The 18,054-nt window shown below is 53.3% G+C and overlaps 4 protein-coding genes across 4 annotated transcripts; 2 read left to right on the top strand and 2 right to left on the bottom strand.

Moving 5' to 3' along the window:
• Positions 1–1,186: 1,186 nt before the first annotated feature.
• BJX68DRAFT_254047 (S53 family peptidase) lies at positions 1,187–3,297 on the top strand (the record flags this gene model as incomplete). The annotated part of the gene is made up of 6 exons (XM_071042831.1): positions 1,187–1,392; positions 1,437–1,700; positions 1,746–1,969; positions 2,017–2,137; positions 2,183–2,245; positions 2,277–3,297. The coding sequence occupies 6 exons, from the start codon at positions 1,187–1,189 to the stop codon at positions 3,295–3,297; spliced, it is 1,899 nt and encodes a 632-aa protein (XP_070901209.1).
• A 684-nt stretch (positions 3,298–3,981) lies between these two features.
• Positions 3,982–4,450, top strand: BJX68DRAFT_232723 (uncharacterized protein; the record flags this gene model as incomplete). Its single annotated transcript, XM_071039530.1, has 1 exon — positions 3,982–4,450. A coding segment is annotated over one exon (187 nt), but the record flags the coding sequence as incomplete, so codon positions are not given.
• A 1,238-nt stretch (positions 4,451–5,688) lies between these two features.
• On the bottom strand, positions 5,689–7,770 carry sclB (putative C6 transcription factor). The gene is made up of 2 exons (XM_071049074.1): positions 6,986–7,770; positions 5,689–6,927 (listed from the first exon to the last, which is right to left on the bottom strand). Exons 1-2 carry the CDS (start codon positions 7,643–7,645, stop codon positions 5,926–5,928), a joined length of 1,662 nt encoding a protein of 553 aa, XP_070901207.1. The 5' UTR covers positions 7,646–7,770; the 3' UTR covers positions 5,689–5,925.
• Positions 7,771–14,990: 7,220 nt separating this feature from the next.
• BJX68DRAFT_38382 (ATP-dependent RNA helicase DBP10) lies at positions 14,991–18,023 on the bottom strand. The gene has a single exon (XM_071049075.1). It carries the CDS (start codon positions 17,952–17,954, stop codon positions 15,105–15,107), a length of 2,850 nt encoding a protein of 949 aa, XP_070901206.1. The 5' UTR covers positions 17,955–18,023; the 3' UTR covers positions 14,991–15,104.
• Between the last annotated feature and the right edge of the window lie 31 nt (positions 18,024–18,054).

Raw genomic sequence — 18,054 nt, 5'->3', positions numbered from 1 at the left:
GTGAGTTGAGGTCTCTCTCTCCTCGCGAGAATTATAAATCCCAACTCCGAATTTTAGAACTACTGCGTGCCACTTATGCTCTCGAACCAGTATGCCGGCTGGGGACAGAAAATTGGATTATTTTTCGGCGGTATCACGCTTTTGTATCTCATCCCTTGCATTCTGCTCTTCCCTGAAACCAAGGGTCGCACCTACCACGCTGGATGAGTTGTTTGAGCGCAAGATTCCCGCATGGCGGTTCGCATCAACAAAGACCTCGCATCAGGCGGAGATGGAAAACGCGGAGGGGAGACGTGATTAGCGGCGAGGACTTGCAGGCAGTGTTTGGGTCGCTGCGCCTCTAGGCGCTGTTGGTGATACCAGAAATGCGCGTGACAAATCAGGCAGGAAGATTTCAATAGGCGGCTAAGCACGTCTGTCCTTCCTCCTGACTCTCAAGAGTTGATTGAGTTTCGATGTGTGTCCAACTTCAAGAAGTTACATCAAAGGCAGTGATTCCTTGATATTGTTCTCTGTCCCTTTATATTGTTCTCTATTGTTCTACGCCCACGTTAAGTGCCAACCTTAAACCCCGCCTCGTGTGTCAAGACGGCTTATACTATACCTATTTGCCAAGTCTCTTTGTCTCTTCCAGGACTCACTACGCTACCATCCCAGGTCAATCTTATCTTATGGCCTACAGTAAGCTGATCGTTATGGGCCGGCAGGAGATCCCAACGGGGGACCAAGACGGATTCTTTGTCTCAAATTGCTTGACGGGTGCCAACACTTTGTGCAACCTCAACACGCCAGCCCCCTGTCTTTCCTAGAAAAATTCCACCAGTCATGCTGGCTTTGCTCTTGCTCTTGTCCCTCTCTTTGAGTAAACGATTATCGGCAATCTCAGACCCGAATTCGCCGGTTCGTGGACTGGAAACCGCATGGCTTGGCTGCAGATTGGCAAATCAGGTCGAGCATCAGTTCATTTCCCAGTGTCGATCAGCTCGGCCAGGCTAAAACATCTCTCAAAATGCGCCCCAAACAATCGGGTGCGCGTTTGCTTCCATTTTACGTACGGGAATAAGCCCCCAACGGTTCTCTGGGATCTGGGATCCGGGTTCACGTCGTTTCAGAGCTAGCGTTTAAAAGGAGCAGTATCCGCCTTTAAAAGCAGGTATGCCGCGTCTATAAGGCTGGAGTTGACACGATGCGAAGCTTTCTACTCATTCTGGCGGGGGTTGCCAATGTGCTGGGATTCCCTGTCGCCTCCCGGCACGTTGTCCACGAACGACGAGATGTTCTACCCGAATACTGGATTGAGGGGTCGCGGCTTGACAAACAAGAAAGGCTTCCTGTGCGGATTGGCCTGGCCCAGTCTAACTTGGACCATGGCCATGACCTTTTGATGGAAATGTATGTTTCTTGCGATATGGGACAGGATATCACTGACGATTTAGTTCCGACCCGGCTTCCTCGCGGTATGGGAAATACCTCTCTGCAGAAGAGGTGCACGGTCTATTTGCTCCGGCAGAAGACAGCATTGAACAGGTCCGAGCTTGGTTAGAGTCCAAAGGCATAGATGCCAGCCGTATCTCGCATTCGATCAACAGGCAATGGCTACAATTCGACGCGTCGGCCGAGGAGATGGAGTGGCTTCTCCAGGCCGAATACTACCTCTACTCGCATACCGAATCTGGTAGATCGCATATTGCGTGTCGCGAGTATGTTTGCTTATCTTTTCATGATGTTGTTGCTGACTCGGTCAGGTACTACGTTCCGGAGTCGGTTCAGTCGCACATTGACTACATCACACCGGGCGTCAAGCTTCTTGAGTTGGATGACACCGAGTCGTCAAGGCAGAAGATGACGAAGCGGAACCCTGATGACGGTGTGGCGCTGTTTCCCCGAGCATCGGATATTGATTTGGAGGAGATGCTGAAGAACGGCCTCCCCGGATGCGATGTTGTGATCAGTCCAGACTGCATTCGAAGTGTGCTCTCCTTCTTCCTGTGGCGAAGATCTGGACTAACAAAACAGAGATCTACAAGATACCCGAGGGCAAAAGCGCAAGTCCTGGAAACGAGCTGGGGATATTCCAGACATTGGGCGATCTGTACAGCCAGGTTGACCTGGACCGGTTCTTTTCAGCACTGGCACCGTACGTTTTGACCCTCGCGACTTGTGACAATTCTAATGTCGATAGTGAAATACCTCTGGGGACTCATCCGAGATTGAACGCAGTCAACGGCGCCGAAGCACCCGCACCGTCCCTTTGAACTCGCCGGCCCCGAATCCAGCTTGGACTTCCAAGTTTCATATCCGATCATCTGGCCGCAGAATTCAATCCTTTACCAGACAGACGACCCCGTCTACCAGAACAACTACACCTTCCGGGGCTACTTCAACAACTTCCTCGATGCCATAGACGGCTCATACTGCGACCCATCGGAGGAAGAGCTAGATCCCCCTTATCCAAACCCAGCACCTGGAGGATACAAAGGCGAAAAGATGTGTGGTGTATACGAGCCAACAAACGTCCTTTCCATCTCGTATGGTGGTGCGGAATCCTCACTCCCAATCCGCTACATGCGGCGCCAATGCCTGGAGTATATGAAGCTGGGTCTGCAGGGGGTGTCGGTGGTCTTCGCTGCGGGCAACCATGGCGTAGCAACAGAATGCTGCTTGGGAACGGACGGAAAGGTCTTCTCACCAGACTTTCCGGCAACCTGTCCGTATATCACGGCTGTCGGGGCCACGACGGTACCCCCCGGAGGCGACGACGCGCATAGACCCAAGGAAATCGCCGTGAGAACGTTTGGCTCGGGTGGAGGATTTAGCAACGTCTTTGGAAGGCCAGGCTATCAGCAGTCCACAGTCCAGAAGTACTTGCGCAAAACAGATCTCGATTACCCATACTATGAAAGCATCGATAACAGCAGCTTCGCCGAGAACGGAGGAATCTACAACCGCATTGGCCGCGCATATCCAGACGTCTCTGCTATCGGCGACAACATCCTTCTTTTTTACAGAGGCAAGCCTCTCCTGGGTGGGGGTACATCCGCTAGCGCGCCCATTTTCGGGGCCATACTCACCCGGATCAACGAGGAGCGACTGGCAGCCGGGATGCCGACGGTCGGGTTCGTGAATCCGGTGCTGTATGCGCATCCGGAGGCCTTTCGCGACGTGACTGAGGGGAGCAATGCAGGATGTGGCACCGAAGGGTTTCCTGCGACCAAAGGCTGGGATCCGATTACTGGGCTGGGCACACCGGTGTATCCGAAGTTATTGAAGGTATTCATGGAGTTGGAGACTTGCTAGCAATACCGATATATAGATTGTCAATCTAGATGCCATGTCGCCCGCTGTCACAAAGTATATCCAAGCGGACCCTTATTCAAAAGTGGAGTAATGCAGCCGCATCTTCAGCTCGGACATGAGCCTCCTCCGAAGGGCTCGGATCGCCGAGCCTGGCCCAGTGCTTGGGATAAAAAGGATAAAATGAATCGCAATGATAGCGCATGACTCAAGGTGAATCTTCTACACAGCCTTGGCCGGCGCGAACAGACTCGAAGGAAATTAACGGATCCCCAGACCCATTTCCAAGCCTTATTTACCAATTGTCCAAGTAAAATATTCTATTTACAGGGAGTCGGATGCCAGACCCACTAACTATATGGCTAATGATTAGCGATGATTCTTCATAAGTAGGAATAACTCATGCCTTGGTATACTCTACCTTTCTACATTAAGAGGCAAAACAGGTAGGGATATAGAAAAGGTAAAAGGAATAAAAATAAAAAGAATATCTATTAGGGTTTTTATTAAATCTATTAAGTAACACTAATTAGGAGTTATCTATCTTATAGTAAATATAATATTATCTAATAAAGGCCCTGGACTGCCTCCTAATGCCCGTATCTTTAAAAAAAAAAAAAAGTAATAATAAGCCCTTAAGGGCCTTAACTACTAACAAGCAGCCTATAGAAGAGCTATAATACCCTAGAAAGCCAAGTTCATGGTAATTCTAGTTAGTCTTAATCTTTCTATGTTCCTAGTTAGCCTTGACAACACAATCCTCTCGAGCGCCATCCCCAAAATCACTGATCGATTTCTCGACCACACGTGCCCTGAGATGGAAGGCACGACCCAGAGAGCCCCAGAGACGTACCTTTCTATTTCGTCCCTCTAGCCGTCCCCTAGGCTACCGCAACCTGGGCTTCCGGAAGGAAGGTACGACCCTACCCTGTCTGTTCGCTCGTTCCTTCTTTGTCGCGGTACACATCATACGAGTTGGGAAGGCGCGACCATGTCCCGAGGTCCGACCTCCCCTCCTCCAGACGGCAGGAACGACCCGGAAATCAGAGACCTACCTTCCTATCTCGTTCCTCAATCCCGCACTCACGGTACCGATCCCCCCTTGTTGGTCGCTCTTTCCTTCTTCTTCTTCTTCTTCTTCTTCTTCTTCTTCTTCGTCGTCGTCGGGTACGAGTTGGGAAGTCATCTCCTCGACTTCAAAAGGCAGGCACGGCTCAAAAGCCTACGACGTTACCTTTCCAAGCTCCTATATAACCCCTCCATCCGTCACCGAGGCTACAAGAGTCCCAGTCGCTCCTTCCTTGTATACACCGCGCGGGTGAGAAAAGCGCGATGAACCCAGGCCTACCCTTTAAGTTGTATGGCAGGAACGACCCAGATGGGAACCTGGCAACGTACCTTCCTATTTGGTTCCTCAATCCGGCACCCAGGTTACTAAACCCCACCCCCCGTTGCCTGGACTGCCGTCCGCGGGGGAAGGTACGACCCTGTCTGTTGTAAACCACTATCCGTTCGAATTTGGCAGCTGCAAAGTACGTCGGAATCAAGGCGGACTTACGGGACTGTAAGCTTGTATGCCAGGCCAAGACCGAGTCTCGAGGAGGAGGATGGATGAGCGGGCTCGTATCGATGCTGTTAGTGCATGACTTACAAAGACGACTTTGATTCTGCTATTTTGGGATGGGTACGTGGGGTGTTGATTTATATATATATATACATCGTTCGTTTCCAATTCCCGGAGGAGGTCGATACGAGGATGTGGGTGCCAGACTGTTTCTTGGAATAGGGCGAGTGTCCAAGCAACAGGTAACGGGATACCTGATGTCGTCGTTGGTCAGGCCGGGTCCGGTATTCGTAGAAGAGACTCGGAATTCTCAGAGGATTTTCAAGAGCGAAGAGTCGTCTCGGGAATACACAGAAAATGGCGGGAGGCGTGTGCACAAGTATAAGAAATGACTCGAAGCAGAATTCCGACCTCGATCCTCTTCCAGGTTCATGCCAGGACTACAAATATATCCTCAGAGTTCACATCAAAGCCAATCATGGTACATTAAGTACAGGAGACCACGCTATCTATGTTGACAAAGCAAGCCCAAGCCTTAACAAATGCAAAACACCATACAAGAAATCAGCAGAAAGACAATGCATAGTACCATAGCCGATAACCGTATTCCAACGCCTATACATCTCATAGACAGTAGAAAGCCACCAGACACGAACCGTAAATAGAAGAAGGGAAAGACAAAGGAAATAAGTGACAAGGATAGGGTTGTATAGTACTATACAGTCAATTCGAGATTCGGACCAGTTGCTTTGCGCTCATAAAAGCTGCCGTTGGTGATCGCCAGCCACACAGCAAAACTACCCAGACAGCCGAGACGAGGCTCGCGAGAGCAGACTCATTTTCAATCCAGTTCAAAGACCCAACAAAGGAAATATACGTCAAGATCGTTAGTCGTCGTAGACCCTGCTACACGCATCGGATACGGGGAGGCGACCAGCTCCCAAAGAAGAGAATGGAACGGAACGGAACGGGATGAAATGGAGGGGCCAGCTCCTTCTCTGTGTTATTAGGTGGTTAGGGTATGATTCCGTAGGGGAGCGTATGAAGAAGAAGGTAGGTGTGTCCGTCTAGTCGTTCACCATATCATTCAGGGCCATTTTCCGACGCTTGGCGGGCCGCGACGAGTCTCCATCCTCGGTATCGGATCCCCGGCGCTCGTCGTGTGTGCGAGTTCCTGGAAGTTGCTGCGGGTGGCCCTCACTGGGAGAGCTCCCGCCCAGCTGGCTTAAGTAGCTCATCTCAGGCGCGATCTGGCGCATCTGGTTGCTCGGTGATGTTGGTTCCACGTATCCAGACTGCTGCTGCTGCTGCTGGCGCGGGTCTTGCATTTGGGACGGCGGCTGGTGCTGCTGCGACGGTGACCATGTTGAATACGGATCGTTCAGTCGGGGTTGGGGATTCGACACGGGTGAAGGATATATCGGAGGGAGTCTGACCGGAGACTCTGCCATACTCATACTTTCACGGGGATCTCTAGGGACGGGGACGGCACTTTCACCCATCGGTATCCGGTTCACCGCTCTTGTTCCCTCTGGGTACGGAGAAATCGGGACGCCGTACGGTTGGTGGTATTGAGGAGGCGACGGAACATGGGGTAACCCTTGCCCTGGATATGTCGGAATGGGCCTTCCCACTCCCACACCTGCAGGCATACGGCCAGCTGCCAGAGCCGGATTATAGCCTGCAGCCATGGGAACGTATCCTGGCGGGGAGACTGCAGTCATAGACTGCGCACTTCCCGATGACGAAAACCGTCTGTGGCCCATTGCTCTTTGTGTTGTCAAGGCAGGGTCAATTCCATTTGAATACACTATCGGCCATCGCTGGGGTTGCCCCGGAGTCAGCCGCACTCCCATCGGCCCTGCTTGAGAGCTGTGCATGTGGAGATCTGTCATCGGGCGAAGCTCGCGAGAAGAGGTTGCGCGGTGCATTGAGCGTCTTGTCTGCGCTCCCTGGTCTCCAAGTCCTCCTCTAGTATCCATCTGGGTCGCGTATGTCCTAACCGATCCCTCCTCGGCTTTCAGTGGCGGTCGTCCTCGTTTCTTGTGCGTGACATCGATGCATGTAGACTATAAAGTTTAGTGTCTGCTGCGTCAAAATCTGGATAGATTCATATCTACTGCTCACCTCTTTGTTCGACAACACGCACCTCCGACACGGCCGAGCCGGGTCGCATCCCAGATGCTTCTTCTTGCAGTTCACACATGCGGATGCAACATGTGCTTTGGTTCGTCGCGTGGTCTTCTGTGGGAGTGTACGAGATGCTGGCCCAGCAGCGGAAGCCCCAAACGTAGGTTGCGGATACGTCGCAGTCAAAGATTGTGAGGAAGGCTGTGCTGTAAGCGATTGAGGTAATCGTGCAGAAGGAAACGGCTCGCTGTAGGCCAGCGGCTGACGTAGTGTCTCATCGCCCGGCGCTGTCCCGAGATGATGCAGCGCAGAACCATGTCCAATGGCTGAATCTGGAGATACCGGAGAAAGAATCGACCCTGGCGTGCTGATTGATGTCGATGTCACCGTGCCTCCGGCTGTGGTAACAGCCGCCGTGGTCACCGGCTGCGGCAGCTCTGGATATACGGGCCGCCTAACATTTCTTAGGGTCTCCAGCGGATCTTCGACTGGGGATGGGCGGGACATAGAGCTCGGGGGTGGAAGGTCCCGCGGCGTGCTCCGCCGAGCATTTGCAGTTCGAGGTTGGTTCAACGGAAGCCGTTCGGGGCCAAAGTATTGAAGACGTCCGAAATCTGGGGCCACAAACGAAGCAGGAGGGAGGATGAGTGATTGCATCGGGTTAGTCGTTGATTCTTACTTGGTTCTTCGCTTGGTAGAACTCGGTCAGAGTGAGAGAGATGCGATACGGGCCTTCAAGACAACGAAAGGGCGACTGGCTTTGATCTGGGAGTGGGCAGCATATCTGGCATGGGTTTGTCGGGGTCTGTTGGTGCACGGCTTAGTCGGCTGTCAGGTAAGACTGCTTAAGGTGTGAGGACGCGAGGCGGGCTTATAATCAGTCAGTACAGATCCAGCATCGGAGGAGTCACAAAAGACAAGAGGCGGCTTTAATCAGCAACGGACAGCCAGATCGTGACGGCAGGGTTCCATGGCTTCGATGGTTCCCAACCCGGAGCGATTTATTGCAGCATGGTGGGCGATCACTGGAGACTGAGGGAGGAAAAGCAAATAATCGAAGGAAACGCATGGGCACCTTTTTTCTTACCTGACCAAAACCCATGGGCTGTAATTTTCTCTTCTGGGTTTCACCTGTGTTGTCTGCCAGTGCCTGTTTGGGGGTATTTTGCCTGAGTCAAGAGGGCTCTCAAAATCCCCGACTGGCAAGGGCGAAGAAACGGTGAAGTATACGGCAAAGTGAGGCGTCGCGTATTTAAAGCCCGGTGGGTGCACACGTCTTTAAATTCTCCCAACGGGACGCAAGGTCAAGGCTCATGATAGTACTTCAGGATGGGCCGGAGAAAATGGAGCATAAATTTTTTTTTAAAAAAGGATGGAAAATAAAACCATTGGAATAGGAGATTTTCGCTCTAGCGTCGGGTGCTTGACAGGAGTAAAAAGAGGGCCTTCAGCCTTCGTGAGCTTGGACACTGGTACAAGAGCCCGAGAGCTAGAGGCGATCAGGCCCCAGGGATAGGAATGCTCAAATCCAGCAGCCAAGAGGCGCTTATTCTTCCGTTTTTGTTGCACCAGCTTAGGAAAAGGGACGAGCTGCGAGCAGAGCAGGAACCTGCTCAGGCCGTGTTAGTGTTGCTGTTGGCTGCAGGTTCTGGGAACTCGTAAGGCTTGGGTATACTTCCTTTTTCGCACGACTCGACTCACTGTTAATTGGCAAGGTGGAGAGAACGGTGGCCAGTGCGAGAGTGACTTGACAAAAGTGGACCGTGGTGGGTTAGCAGCCGATAGAACTGATCTCCATTGCGTCGATCTTGATGGGGTGATTTCCGAGTCGGTTGAAGGTGAGAGACGAACAATGGAGGCAGACTAACACCGGACGAGGTGATAGTCCCAATCCTCCGGGGACGAAAAAGCAAGTGGAAGCAGGTGAGTGGTGGGCGAGGAAGGACAAACCACGCGTAGGAAGGTGACCAAGTGACGAAACGGGCCACAGCACTTCTATAGTGCTTCTTTTTCCATAAAAGAAGAATCGGAAATTGTGATGATTATACGATTATTATAAAGTGGATTCCGTCCCAGTTGGCCGGCTCGACTGACGAACCCCAGCTGTCAGGCAGGGCTCTCTCCCAGAAGAGTTAAACCCAGATCAGACTATGTCGGAGAAGGGAAAAGGAAAGAAAAAAGGGACAGGAAATTGAACAAAAATGAGGGGGAGCCGAGTGTATTCCCGCCGCAAATCTGGATTAATCCTCATCAATCATTCGACAGACGCAAGGCAGGATCGACGCTGGCGGAGGGTCGCCAGTGCCAATAGTCTGGGCTAATAGTCCCTTGTCTCTGTTCGGCAAAACGTCTCTCCCACTTAAGCTTGTTTTGGCCATCACCACGTCTGCTGATACTCACACGGAGTAATCCTAGCTTTGCTTCATCAGCACCGCGGAAAATATCGAAATTAGACGCTCTGTGTCGCCTGAATCATACACCCTAGCCCGCTGCTCGCAGCTCCATGCGACTGCCCTTGTATACATTAGGGGAATCCTTCCTCCCCACGCTCCTCTCGCTGATTTTTGCGCCCCTTGTATATTCTCCCGCTTATTGTCTCAGATAACCTCGCTATTGTCCATCGGCTTCCTATACTAGGAGAATTTTCCATCGCAGAATTCGGGCGGGTGAGACGAGGAACGTGGGCTTCGGGAATCCGAAAGCCAATCCAGAAGATGCGCAACTCAGCAGGTTCTTCGTGCCTAATTATTGAGCAAAAAGTACAATCGATTGGCACTCGGATAGTCGGAAGCTTTCCCCTCTTCTCTGCTGCATCGCTGTCCCGGCTGCCCAGAGGTCCCTGTTGACGGAAGTCTGTTCAAGGCAACCTCACTGCTCAGCCTTCTCGGAGAGACTCGAGGAGAAAAGGCAACGCAGTCAGGAAGATGATGCTGGCCGACACGGCACTCCGTCACCACAAGAAGTGTCGCCTTTCCCGTGACATCAGTTACACGGCGGTCATTATCCCTTGATGTAGAGCCATCATTACGCAGGCAAGAATCTCATCACAATCCTTCAGGCCCAGATTTACCAAGAGCTTGACTCTTTTGTTAAGATCGCCTCATGTTCTGTCTGCTTCAGAAGAGTCCATCGGCGCATTCCCGGACGGCGGCAACTTCGTGCTGGACGAATGACGCCAGCTCACTCGGCCGGGCATTCGAGCAATTGGAATGGCAGGCCGCATTTCTCCGCAGTGGCTCATGCAGACCAACCCCACCATGAGAGTCGGAGCTGGCCAGTGCAGATGCTGCAGAGCTTACGCAGTTGCTGGTCCTCTTCCAGAGTAGCGATGGATGTAGCCCGTATGCACATGTATCGTGCACTTCTCTGCTAAAAGCTTCAGGGTGTTGACCCGATCATCAAAAATGATCTTCGTCATGGCGCCCTGTCAGTCTCGCGAGGATCCGCACGATCTTGAGCGATTCCAGTTCCCCGGTACGCCAGCGATGAACCCTAACTCGGCGCTTATTGTCCCGCAGGAGGCGAACAATAGAAATTAGTCTCAGAGTGAATCGTTGGGAGAACCGAAGGCGATGTGATGCTAAGTGACTCTTTGCTACTTTCCAGATGTGGCTGCAGCTACTGCGCCTTGGTGGAACGAGCATAAGTCGAGCTTGATCACCTGAGCCCCGGACAATTCGCCAACATTCGATTAGCAAGTCGAAAATGTTCCGTCACTCCCGTGCGTTCAAGAACCGAAATCTACTGGCTCTTGTCCGATGTCGACCAGGAAGCGCGGCAAAATGACGGAGGCGAGAACGCCCGTCGGTGGAGAAGCGTTATCCTGGTGTGACGCTCAATAACGGCTTTTCTTCAACTACACTCAAGAACGTTGAAGGATCAGTGCAGTGTAAATCAGTGATGTGGTGAAGAGGGCGCAGCTTTTCTCGCGCATTAAACGGCAAGGCCTAAGCGTGTTGTCGTCCGGCGAGTCGACTGACAAAGTTCCAAATCTGGAGACACCTCGGGGAATTCACATAGTGCATGTGAGCTCTACTATTGGTCTTTGCCCGAAAAATACAGCCAATTAAACGCGGGAATGGGGCGAAAAATGAAAGTGAGATAACCACAGAATATTCACGGGGCCAGTTTTGCGCATCTGAATTTCTCTCAAGGCACGACACAGCGACACCAGCCCACACAGCCGGCCAGCCTATCATCGGCAAAGGGTAGGAAACCAGGTTGATTGCGAGCGATTGGGAGCACATTCTTGTGCAACATGCCGCACGCGGGCCCAACAGCAAGGGAGGGGAACCCCGGCAGGATGAATCTTGTCGGTGGTCAGTTGGCCCAGAAAGGGAGAAAGGAAGCGTCAAGTGTGTCATCATCGGGCGAAGGATGTCTGGTGTTTGAGGTTCCAAAGAACCACAAGCGGTTCATGCAACCTGACAATGGGGCCAAACGCCAGCACGATGATCTGCCACCGAGGGAGCTAACAAGTGTCAATAGTGCAGGACACTAAGCCCGCTTTAGCCTGAACAGGTAAAGAGGCGGGTGGATGGGGGCAGCTGCCATGGAAAATAGGCTGGTGACAGTGACGATGCTGCAGCCAGGGCGCAGGAGGATGTGACCGGAGAGATACAGGAGCGAGCTTTATTCGAGGTTCCTGCGAGACCATATGGGCAGCAGCAAAAAATCCAGCAACTCGATCAGCACAGCTGCTGTGTCACCCAGGCGTCTGGATCTAAGATGTTACCTCAGGAGAGCGTGGAAGCGAACGACTTGCAGGTAGTGTCTTGACTCTCGAGAAGCAATTTTGAGGTCCTCGTATATTGATTGATAACGCGATCCATCTGAAGAAGCGAAGCTCCAGATGCCAGAGGGCTGAAGGACGAGTCAGGAAGGCGAGAGGCAGAAGGGCGTTTTCCCAAAGCAGTTTAGCCGGTCCCGTGCAGTGCCTCGGTCGGGCAACGATTGGCGGCACCAGCTGCTCTTGTGTTCTGTGTTGTTAAGCCTCACAGCAACTATTCATCTTCCATCCCCCTCTGCTGCCAATCGATCTCCCGCAACGACATCTGCATTATCCATTCGGGTCGCATGCGCACGCCGGACAATTTCGCTGATCTCCTTTCTTGTTCTGCGGTTCATCCTGCGCCGCTTCCCCCGTCACCCCCTCAGCCCGTTCTGCCCGCCCATCCCGTCCGCGCTAACCTGTCTTTTCCAAACACCTCGACCTCCTCTGGCCCAGGGGAACGAGCTTGGATGCCACCAGCCGCCAGGCCGATGTGGAAATTTGCCGTCTTTGGCGTATCGCTTTGTCGACCGACATGGATCTTTGACTCGGTAGCACACCCGTCAGTCCTTCCGACACCATGAGACGGGAGGAAATATTCCGAGAGGGCCACCACTCATTGGACCCTGGCAGGCCCGTAACGTGCCTCAGACTGCCAGTCTTACCCTCAGAGAATCACGAACGAGTCTTGATGAGAGCCAAAAATTGCTTCAACGCTACGAGTCACGTCCTCTCCCACTGTTCTGACCCACAGTGCATTACTCGTTCGCTCTCAAGCGTCTACGCATGCGCCACATTCGCCAGTACTGTACAACGCGATTGTGCTCGGTCGGTGAAGCCGGAGACAAGAGATCATGGATTTTGCCCAGCTGCCTCTCATTCGACTCCGTGCCGATACGGGCAGACGTTTTGCCCTTTTGCAACAATTCACCGTGTATGCGAATTTAGGATACCAGGAAATGGCAAAATGGACAGACATCTCTGACCTTGACTAGGGCCTCATACAAGAATCACGCGCCCTGGGTTATGCCACTCAACATCGTACAATTATCATCAATCTCGCGCCTGGACGGCCCACACAGTGCATACATGCAAGGCGGCATCCGTAAACAAATGGCCAATTCTGCGACTGTCCTGCTAATAACCCAGATATCTCGAGTGGAGGACACTTAGCCATCAGGGACTTGCGGGACAATGGTCCAGCTAACGTCTGTATGACGATGGAAAGCTGTTTGATGCCCGTCTGGTGTCTCCCTCGCTCAGCCACTAGCCAGAAACTACTGGAAGCCATGGCACGAGACTTGGCAACATCATACAATAACGGCTCCAGTGCGGTTACCTGTTGGTCTGGCAGCATTACGAACAGCAAGGTTGTCTCATAACGTGTTCCCGTGGTGCCGTGCAACCATCCATATCTCGCAGGCTTGCTCGTGATTGCTTCTATTGGTAGCAGCAGACGCGCGGCATCGTCAACAGACCACTGTCATGGCAGAATGCGGTCGAGCCATTGCCGATTCTCTGACAGGCTATTTCATGCCGCACGCGAGGGCGGTTGCGTCTTGCAGGTGGCCTTCTATCGGTGAGGTTGACGAGGGAATAGAGTTTGACGAATGTAGCAGCCCATCGAGCCTAGCTCGGCCGTTTTCGCCACAGCCGATGTGACACTCGGCCGGACGATGCAAGAATAGACCGGTCATGTTCAACAGGAATTGTGTTCAGTGACCCGGGCTGATTCGGGCATGGACATGCCTTGCGTGAGTATGAAGCCTGAACCGCAACGGCGCGAGAAGTCGGTGAGTATGTGATCAGTAACAAACCCTTCAACCTTGCGCGGAGGCGCAAGTAACTAACCTCCATTGACAACGCCTCTCTTGCAGTTTTCCTCCTAGGTTTCAAATACACATTCGGCCCGGACCGTGAATCTACCAGTATTTGACCCTTTGGTTGATGAAGGGGTTCAATTATTGATGTCAGGCATCAAGCATTCTATATGGCGATATCCACCGAGCCACCACGCCCTAGTCCAGACTTTGCTGAGCCTCCAAGCCTGGAAGAGGCCTCCTGGCCCACAGGAGCCCCTTCTAGCCTAAGCCGACAATGGCCGTGCATGACCTTGACGGCCAGTGTCAGTCGTCCCTCAGAAAGAAATTCACTGGGTCATCAAATACCTGGAGCGTAGCATTGAGGTGATGGGTAGCCCTGCCCTTCCTTGGTCAACAGGCTTAGGCGAACCACTCAAAAAGAAAAACGAAGATCTTGCCGATCCTCGTCTTATGCAGCTCACTTGTTGCGCTTAATCTTGAAAGATCAGTGGTGGGCGCTCCACATGCTCGTCAATCGAGTGTTGCAACTGCATGGAGCGATCACGTAGTCAACAAGCAAGGTAGGCATATCACAGACTCTGCTTCGCCCAACCCGTCGCAACACATTGAATGACCCAATTCTCCTAAACCTTCTTACTTCGGAGTCCAGAAGAAACTCCGTGCAGGGTCTCCCGGTATGACCCGAATACGCTGGCGAACAAGCAGGCACTCACTCACCCTGACCCGCTCACAACCCAGAATCTCTCATCTTCTTCATATCACCTCCTCGCTATCGTGGCGCTGGGCGGTTGATTTCCCTTCCTGATTCGGCAATCACTCGCTTCATAAGAGCGTAACCTCCTGTCGGCATTCCCAACCGATGTGATGAGAGATCCAAGGATGTGATATGTCTTCTATTGAGATGCGAACCCTCCTTCATTGGGCGGGATACTACTACCGTCCCTAAGTTCTTACACCCGATCTGGCGAATTCCTTCACCTTGATAGATAGTCGCCGCGGCCTAGCAAGTAGATCGACCAGTGACTGGTCCCACCACGTTAACCGTGGAGCTATTGAGCCACATGCATGGCCCAGTCCCCAACCGGGACTTGCTTGCTTTTTCTGCGCTTTCCTCCGGGGTTGAGCGGCGGTTCGCAAGAATCCCAACCATTAGTCAAGGCTCAGGCTCCGCGGTGCGCCGAATTCGGTTATTCTTGCCCTGGGTCTCGTTGCTTGCCTCGCTTGGGTTGGAAGAGGTCGAAAGAGGGCTCCGGTGTGCCATCACCAAGAGTCATGTCGAAGCTTGTGTCGCTTGACTATTTTAGCTTGACTTGGAGGAACCAGCGTATCGGTTTATTTGTTGTCTAGATTTGACTCGAGTCACGATAGGCGAGGTTGTCGTGGCGGGTGAATGTGAAGGTGAGTCGCGGCACCTCGCTGGCTACGCTACGCAACTCAAGGTGGGTGTCGATCAATCGTATCTCGATGAATTGTCATGGTATCTACACAGTAAACACAAGATTCAGGCTTAGGCGCCTCACATCTACCTCTTTCTCGACGGCCTGGCATTCTTCTCCCGCCGCCTCTGCTTCAACTTCCTCGCCTTGCGAATATCATCCGTATTCCGAATCTCGCTCTTCCCCCCCGCCCCAGCTCCAACCTTCGACGCCTCCCTCTCCTTCGCCGCCGCGCCCTTCTTCTTCATCTTCTCATAATCCCCGCGCAACGGGTCCGCCCGCTTAGGCGCCTGCTCCCTCGTATGCCTAAACTTCCTCCCACCAGCATACCCACCAGGCCCGCCAGGCCCGCCAAAATCACTCGCAAGCGCAGGCGTCTCCATTTCGCCAACCCGCGGCAACCTGCCCACCCTCTTCCCTCTCTTCCACGCATCAAACCGTCCACTCCGGAAACTCGCCGCGATCTTCGCGCCGCTCTCCCCGCGCACCAAGCGTGTCCCCTTGGACCCGTCCTCGTCGTTCTGGCGGGCAACGTACTTCTTGTGTCGCTTGTCCCAGCGCATGAGGGTGCGCGGTTCACCGAATCCGCGCCCGCCTTCGTCGGCTTGCAGGTCCATTGTTGCGCTGCGCGTTTCGGCGGCGAAGTTGGTGTTTGTGCCCGAGTGCACGCCGTACGCGCGGTCTTCGGCTAGGTTTATGTTGCTGGGGGTGTAGGACATGAAGTAGTCGGGGTTTTGGAAGGAAATTGAGGTTGAAGCGGATTTAGAGTTGGATTTGGAGGAGGGTTGTTGTTGGTTGTAGGAAGAGAATGTAACTTCGAGGTCGGATTCCGAGGCGAGCGACATGTTGTCTGCAACGCCTGTGGCTTCGTCGTCTTCATCGTCTGACAAGGCACCGGCACCGCCGGCGCCATCGTCGGAGTCTTCTGCGCCTCCCTTGAGACCAGCTGCCTCGTCAAGAGCCTGGGCGCGCTCTTCTGCTTCAGCACGCTGTTTCTTCTTATTGTCGAGGTTGGTTCGGACGCGCTTGATCGAGTCGAGAGCCTCGTCGGACTCGCCCTTTGCGTTTCCGCCTTTGCCGCTGCGGCGGTTCGTAACTTCAAAGATCGTTTCCTGCGGTCTGTAGCCTCCAATACGGGCGAGCATCTTCTCGCGCTCGGCCTCGAGCTGGCTTGCGTCGTCTTGGAAGAGCGGGTGGATGGCTGTCCAGCCATCCGAGGAGACGACCTGCTTCGCACGCTTGGCGCTCTCGAGCGAGGCGGCGTTGCGCGTACGGAGGTAGAGCTTCTCACCCTTTGTAGAGACTGAGCGTTGGGCGGCGATGTCGGTGTCGTCGTCTAGGACTCTTGTGACCCATTCGCAGCTTGACGAGAGGCCGTCTCTAGGTAGACTTCCAACCACGACGTCCTCGGCGAAGTTGGCCTGCTCGCCGGAGTCGCGACCGAGAACGAGCCTGCGTCCGAGGAAGAGCTGTAGATCGAGTAGGTAGGGAGCGTCGGCGTCACGGACAAGACTGTAACTCCAACCCTTCCTTCCGGCACGGGCCGTTCGACCGACTCTGTGGACAAAGATCTTGGGTTGCGAGGGGAAATCGTAGTTGATGACGTTGGCGAGAATGGGGATATCGATACCTCTGGCTGCGACGTCTGTGACGACGAGGATGTTCGAAATGCCAGTTCGGAAGTTCTGGACTTGGATCTTACGTGCTGTTTGGTCGAGCGAACCGTAGACGTAGGAGGTGGCGAAGCCGGCCTCGTTGAGGAGCGAGTAGAGGTAGTCGACATGGTGCTTTGTTGCTGCGAAGACGATGGTCGAGTGCTTCGTTGGGGACTCCTTGAAATTGATGGCTCTGTCGTCGCGCTTGCGCTTCTTGTAGTTCTTCGAGTCATCCGTGTTTCCCTCCTTGAATCTCTGCGAAGCTTCTGTAGGTCCCGTAGGCATCTTAATGACCTCGTGTAGGATATAGAGCAGTGCACCCTCCTTCTCCGCCGACTTGATGGAGAAGAATGCATTCTGCAGATCCGGCGAGATCTTACTCTCAGTATCCAATCGAATAAGCGTCGGCTCCTGCAGACCAGCTCTGGCAAACTCGACAAGCGACTTGGGCAGCGTCGCGGAGAACAGCAACGTCTGTCTCGTCGACGGCAACCCATGCAAAATCTCGGTCAATTGCGCCGCGAAACCCATCTCGAACAGCCGATCCGCCTCATCAAAGACCACATACCGAATACTCGAGAGATCCAGGTTCATCTCAACCTTCAAGTGCAAGAACCGACCGGGCGTCGCAATCACAATATCCGGGTTCCCCGCCATCATGCTAAACTGCTCCTCGAGACTATCACCACCAACAAGCAGGACAGCCTTGAGATCCGTCCCCTTGCCCAACTCCTTGACAACCTTGAGCGTCTGTAGCGCCAACTCACGCGACGGCGACATGATCAACCCCCTCGATCCAAACTTCGTGCTATGCGACTTCAACTTCTCAATCATCGGAATCACAAACGCAGCCGTCTTCCCGGATCCCGTCCGCGCCATACCGACAACATCCTGGTCCTCCATGATAACGGGGATCGTCTTGCGCTGAATCGGCGTGGGGACGGAGAATCCTTTCCGGGTAATTGCTTTGAGCAGATTCGCATTCAGTCCCATGGCTTGGAAACCACCGCCCTTCTTCACCGTGCGGCCCTTGAGGTTTGCGCTCTTTCGGTTTGCCGAGGTTTGCTGCGATGCGATGAAGGCCTCGTCATCTTCGTCCGAGTCGCCTGCGTCTCCGAGGAAGTCGAGGGTGAGGTTTGGGGGTTGTGGTGGCGCCTTGCGTTTGGTCTTTGTAGCCTTGGTCGTCTGCTCGGGTTCCGAGTCGCTGTCATGCTTGAAGAGCGCGCTCGTGATGTCAAAATCGTTCTCCGATAGGGCCGGAGAGGCCGCGCGGGGTGCCATAGTGACTGTCCCCTTTGAAATCAAACAAAAATTGTGAAATTCGTGATTGCTGCTCTCCCGGCCTCGATTTCGACTTTTTTTTCTGATAAGCGGATAAAAA

The sequence above is a fragment of the Aspergillus pseudodeflectus genome (assembly GCF_044049435.1).
Source record: "Aspergillus pseudodeflectus strain CBS 756.74 chromosome Unknown BJX68scaffold_12, whole genome shotgun sequence".
Lineage (NCBI taxonomy): Eukaryota > Fungi > Ascomycota > Eurotiomycetes > Eurotiales > Aspergillaceae > Aspergillus > Aspergillus pseudodeflectus.
The sequence above is the reverse complement of the archived record's forward strand: the minus strand, read 5'-3'. Positions and strand labels throughout refer to the sequence as shown.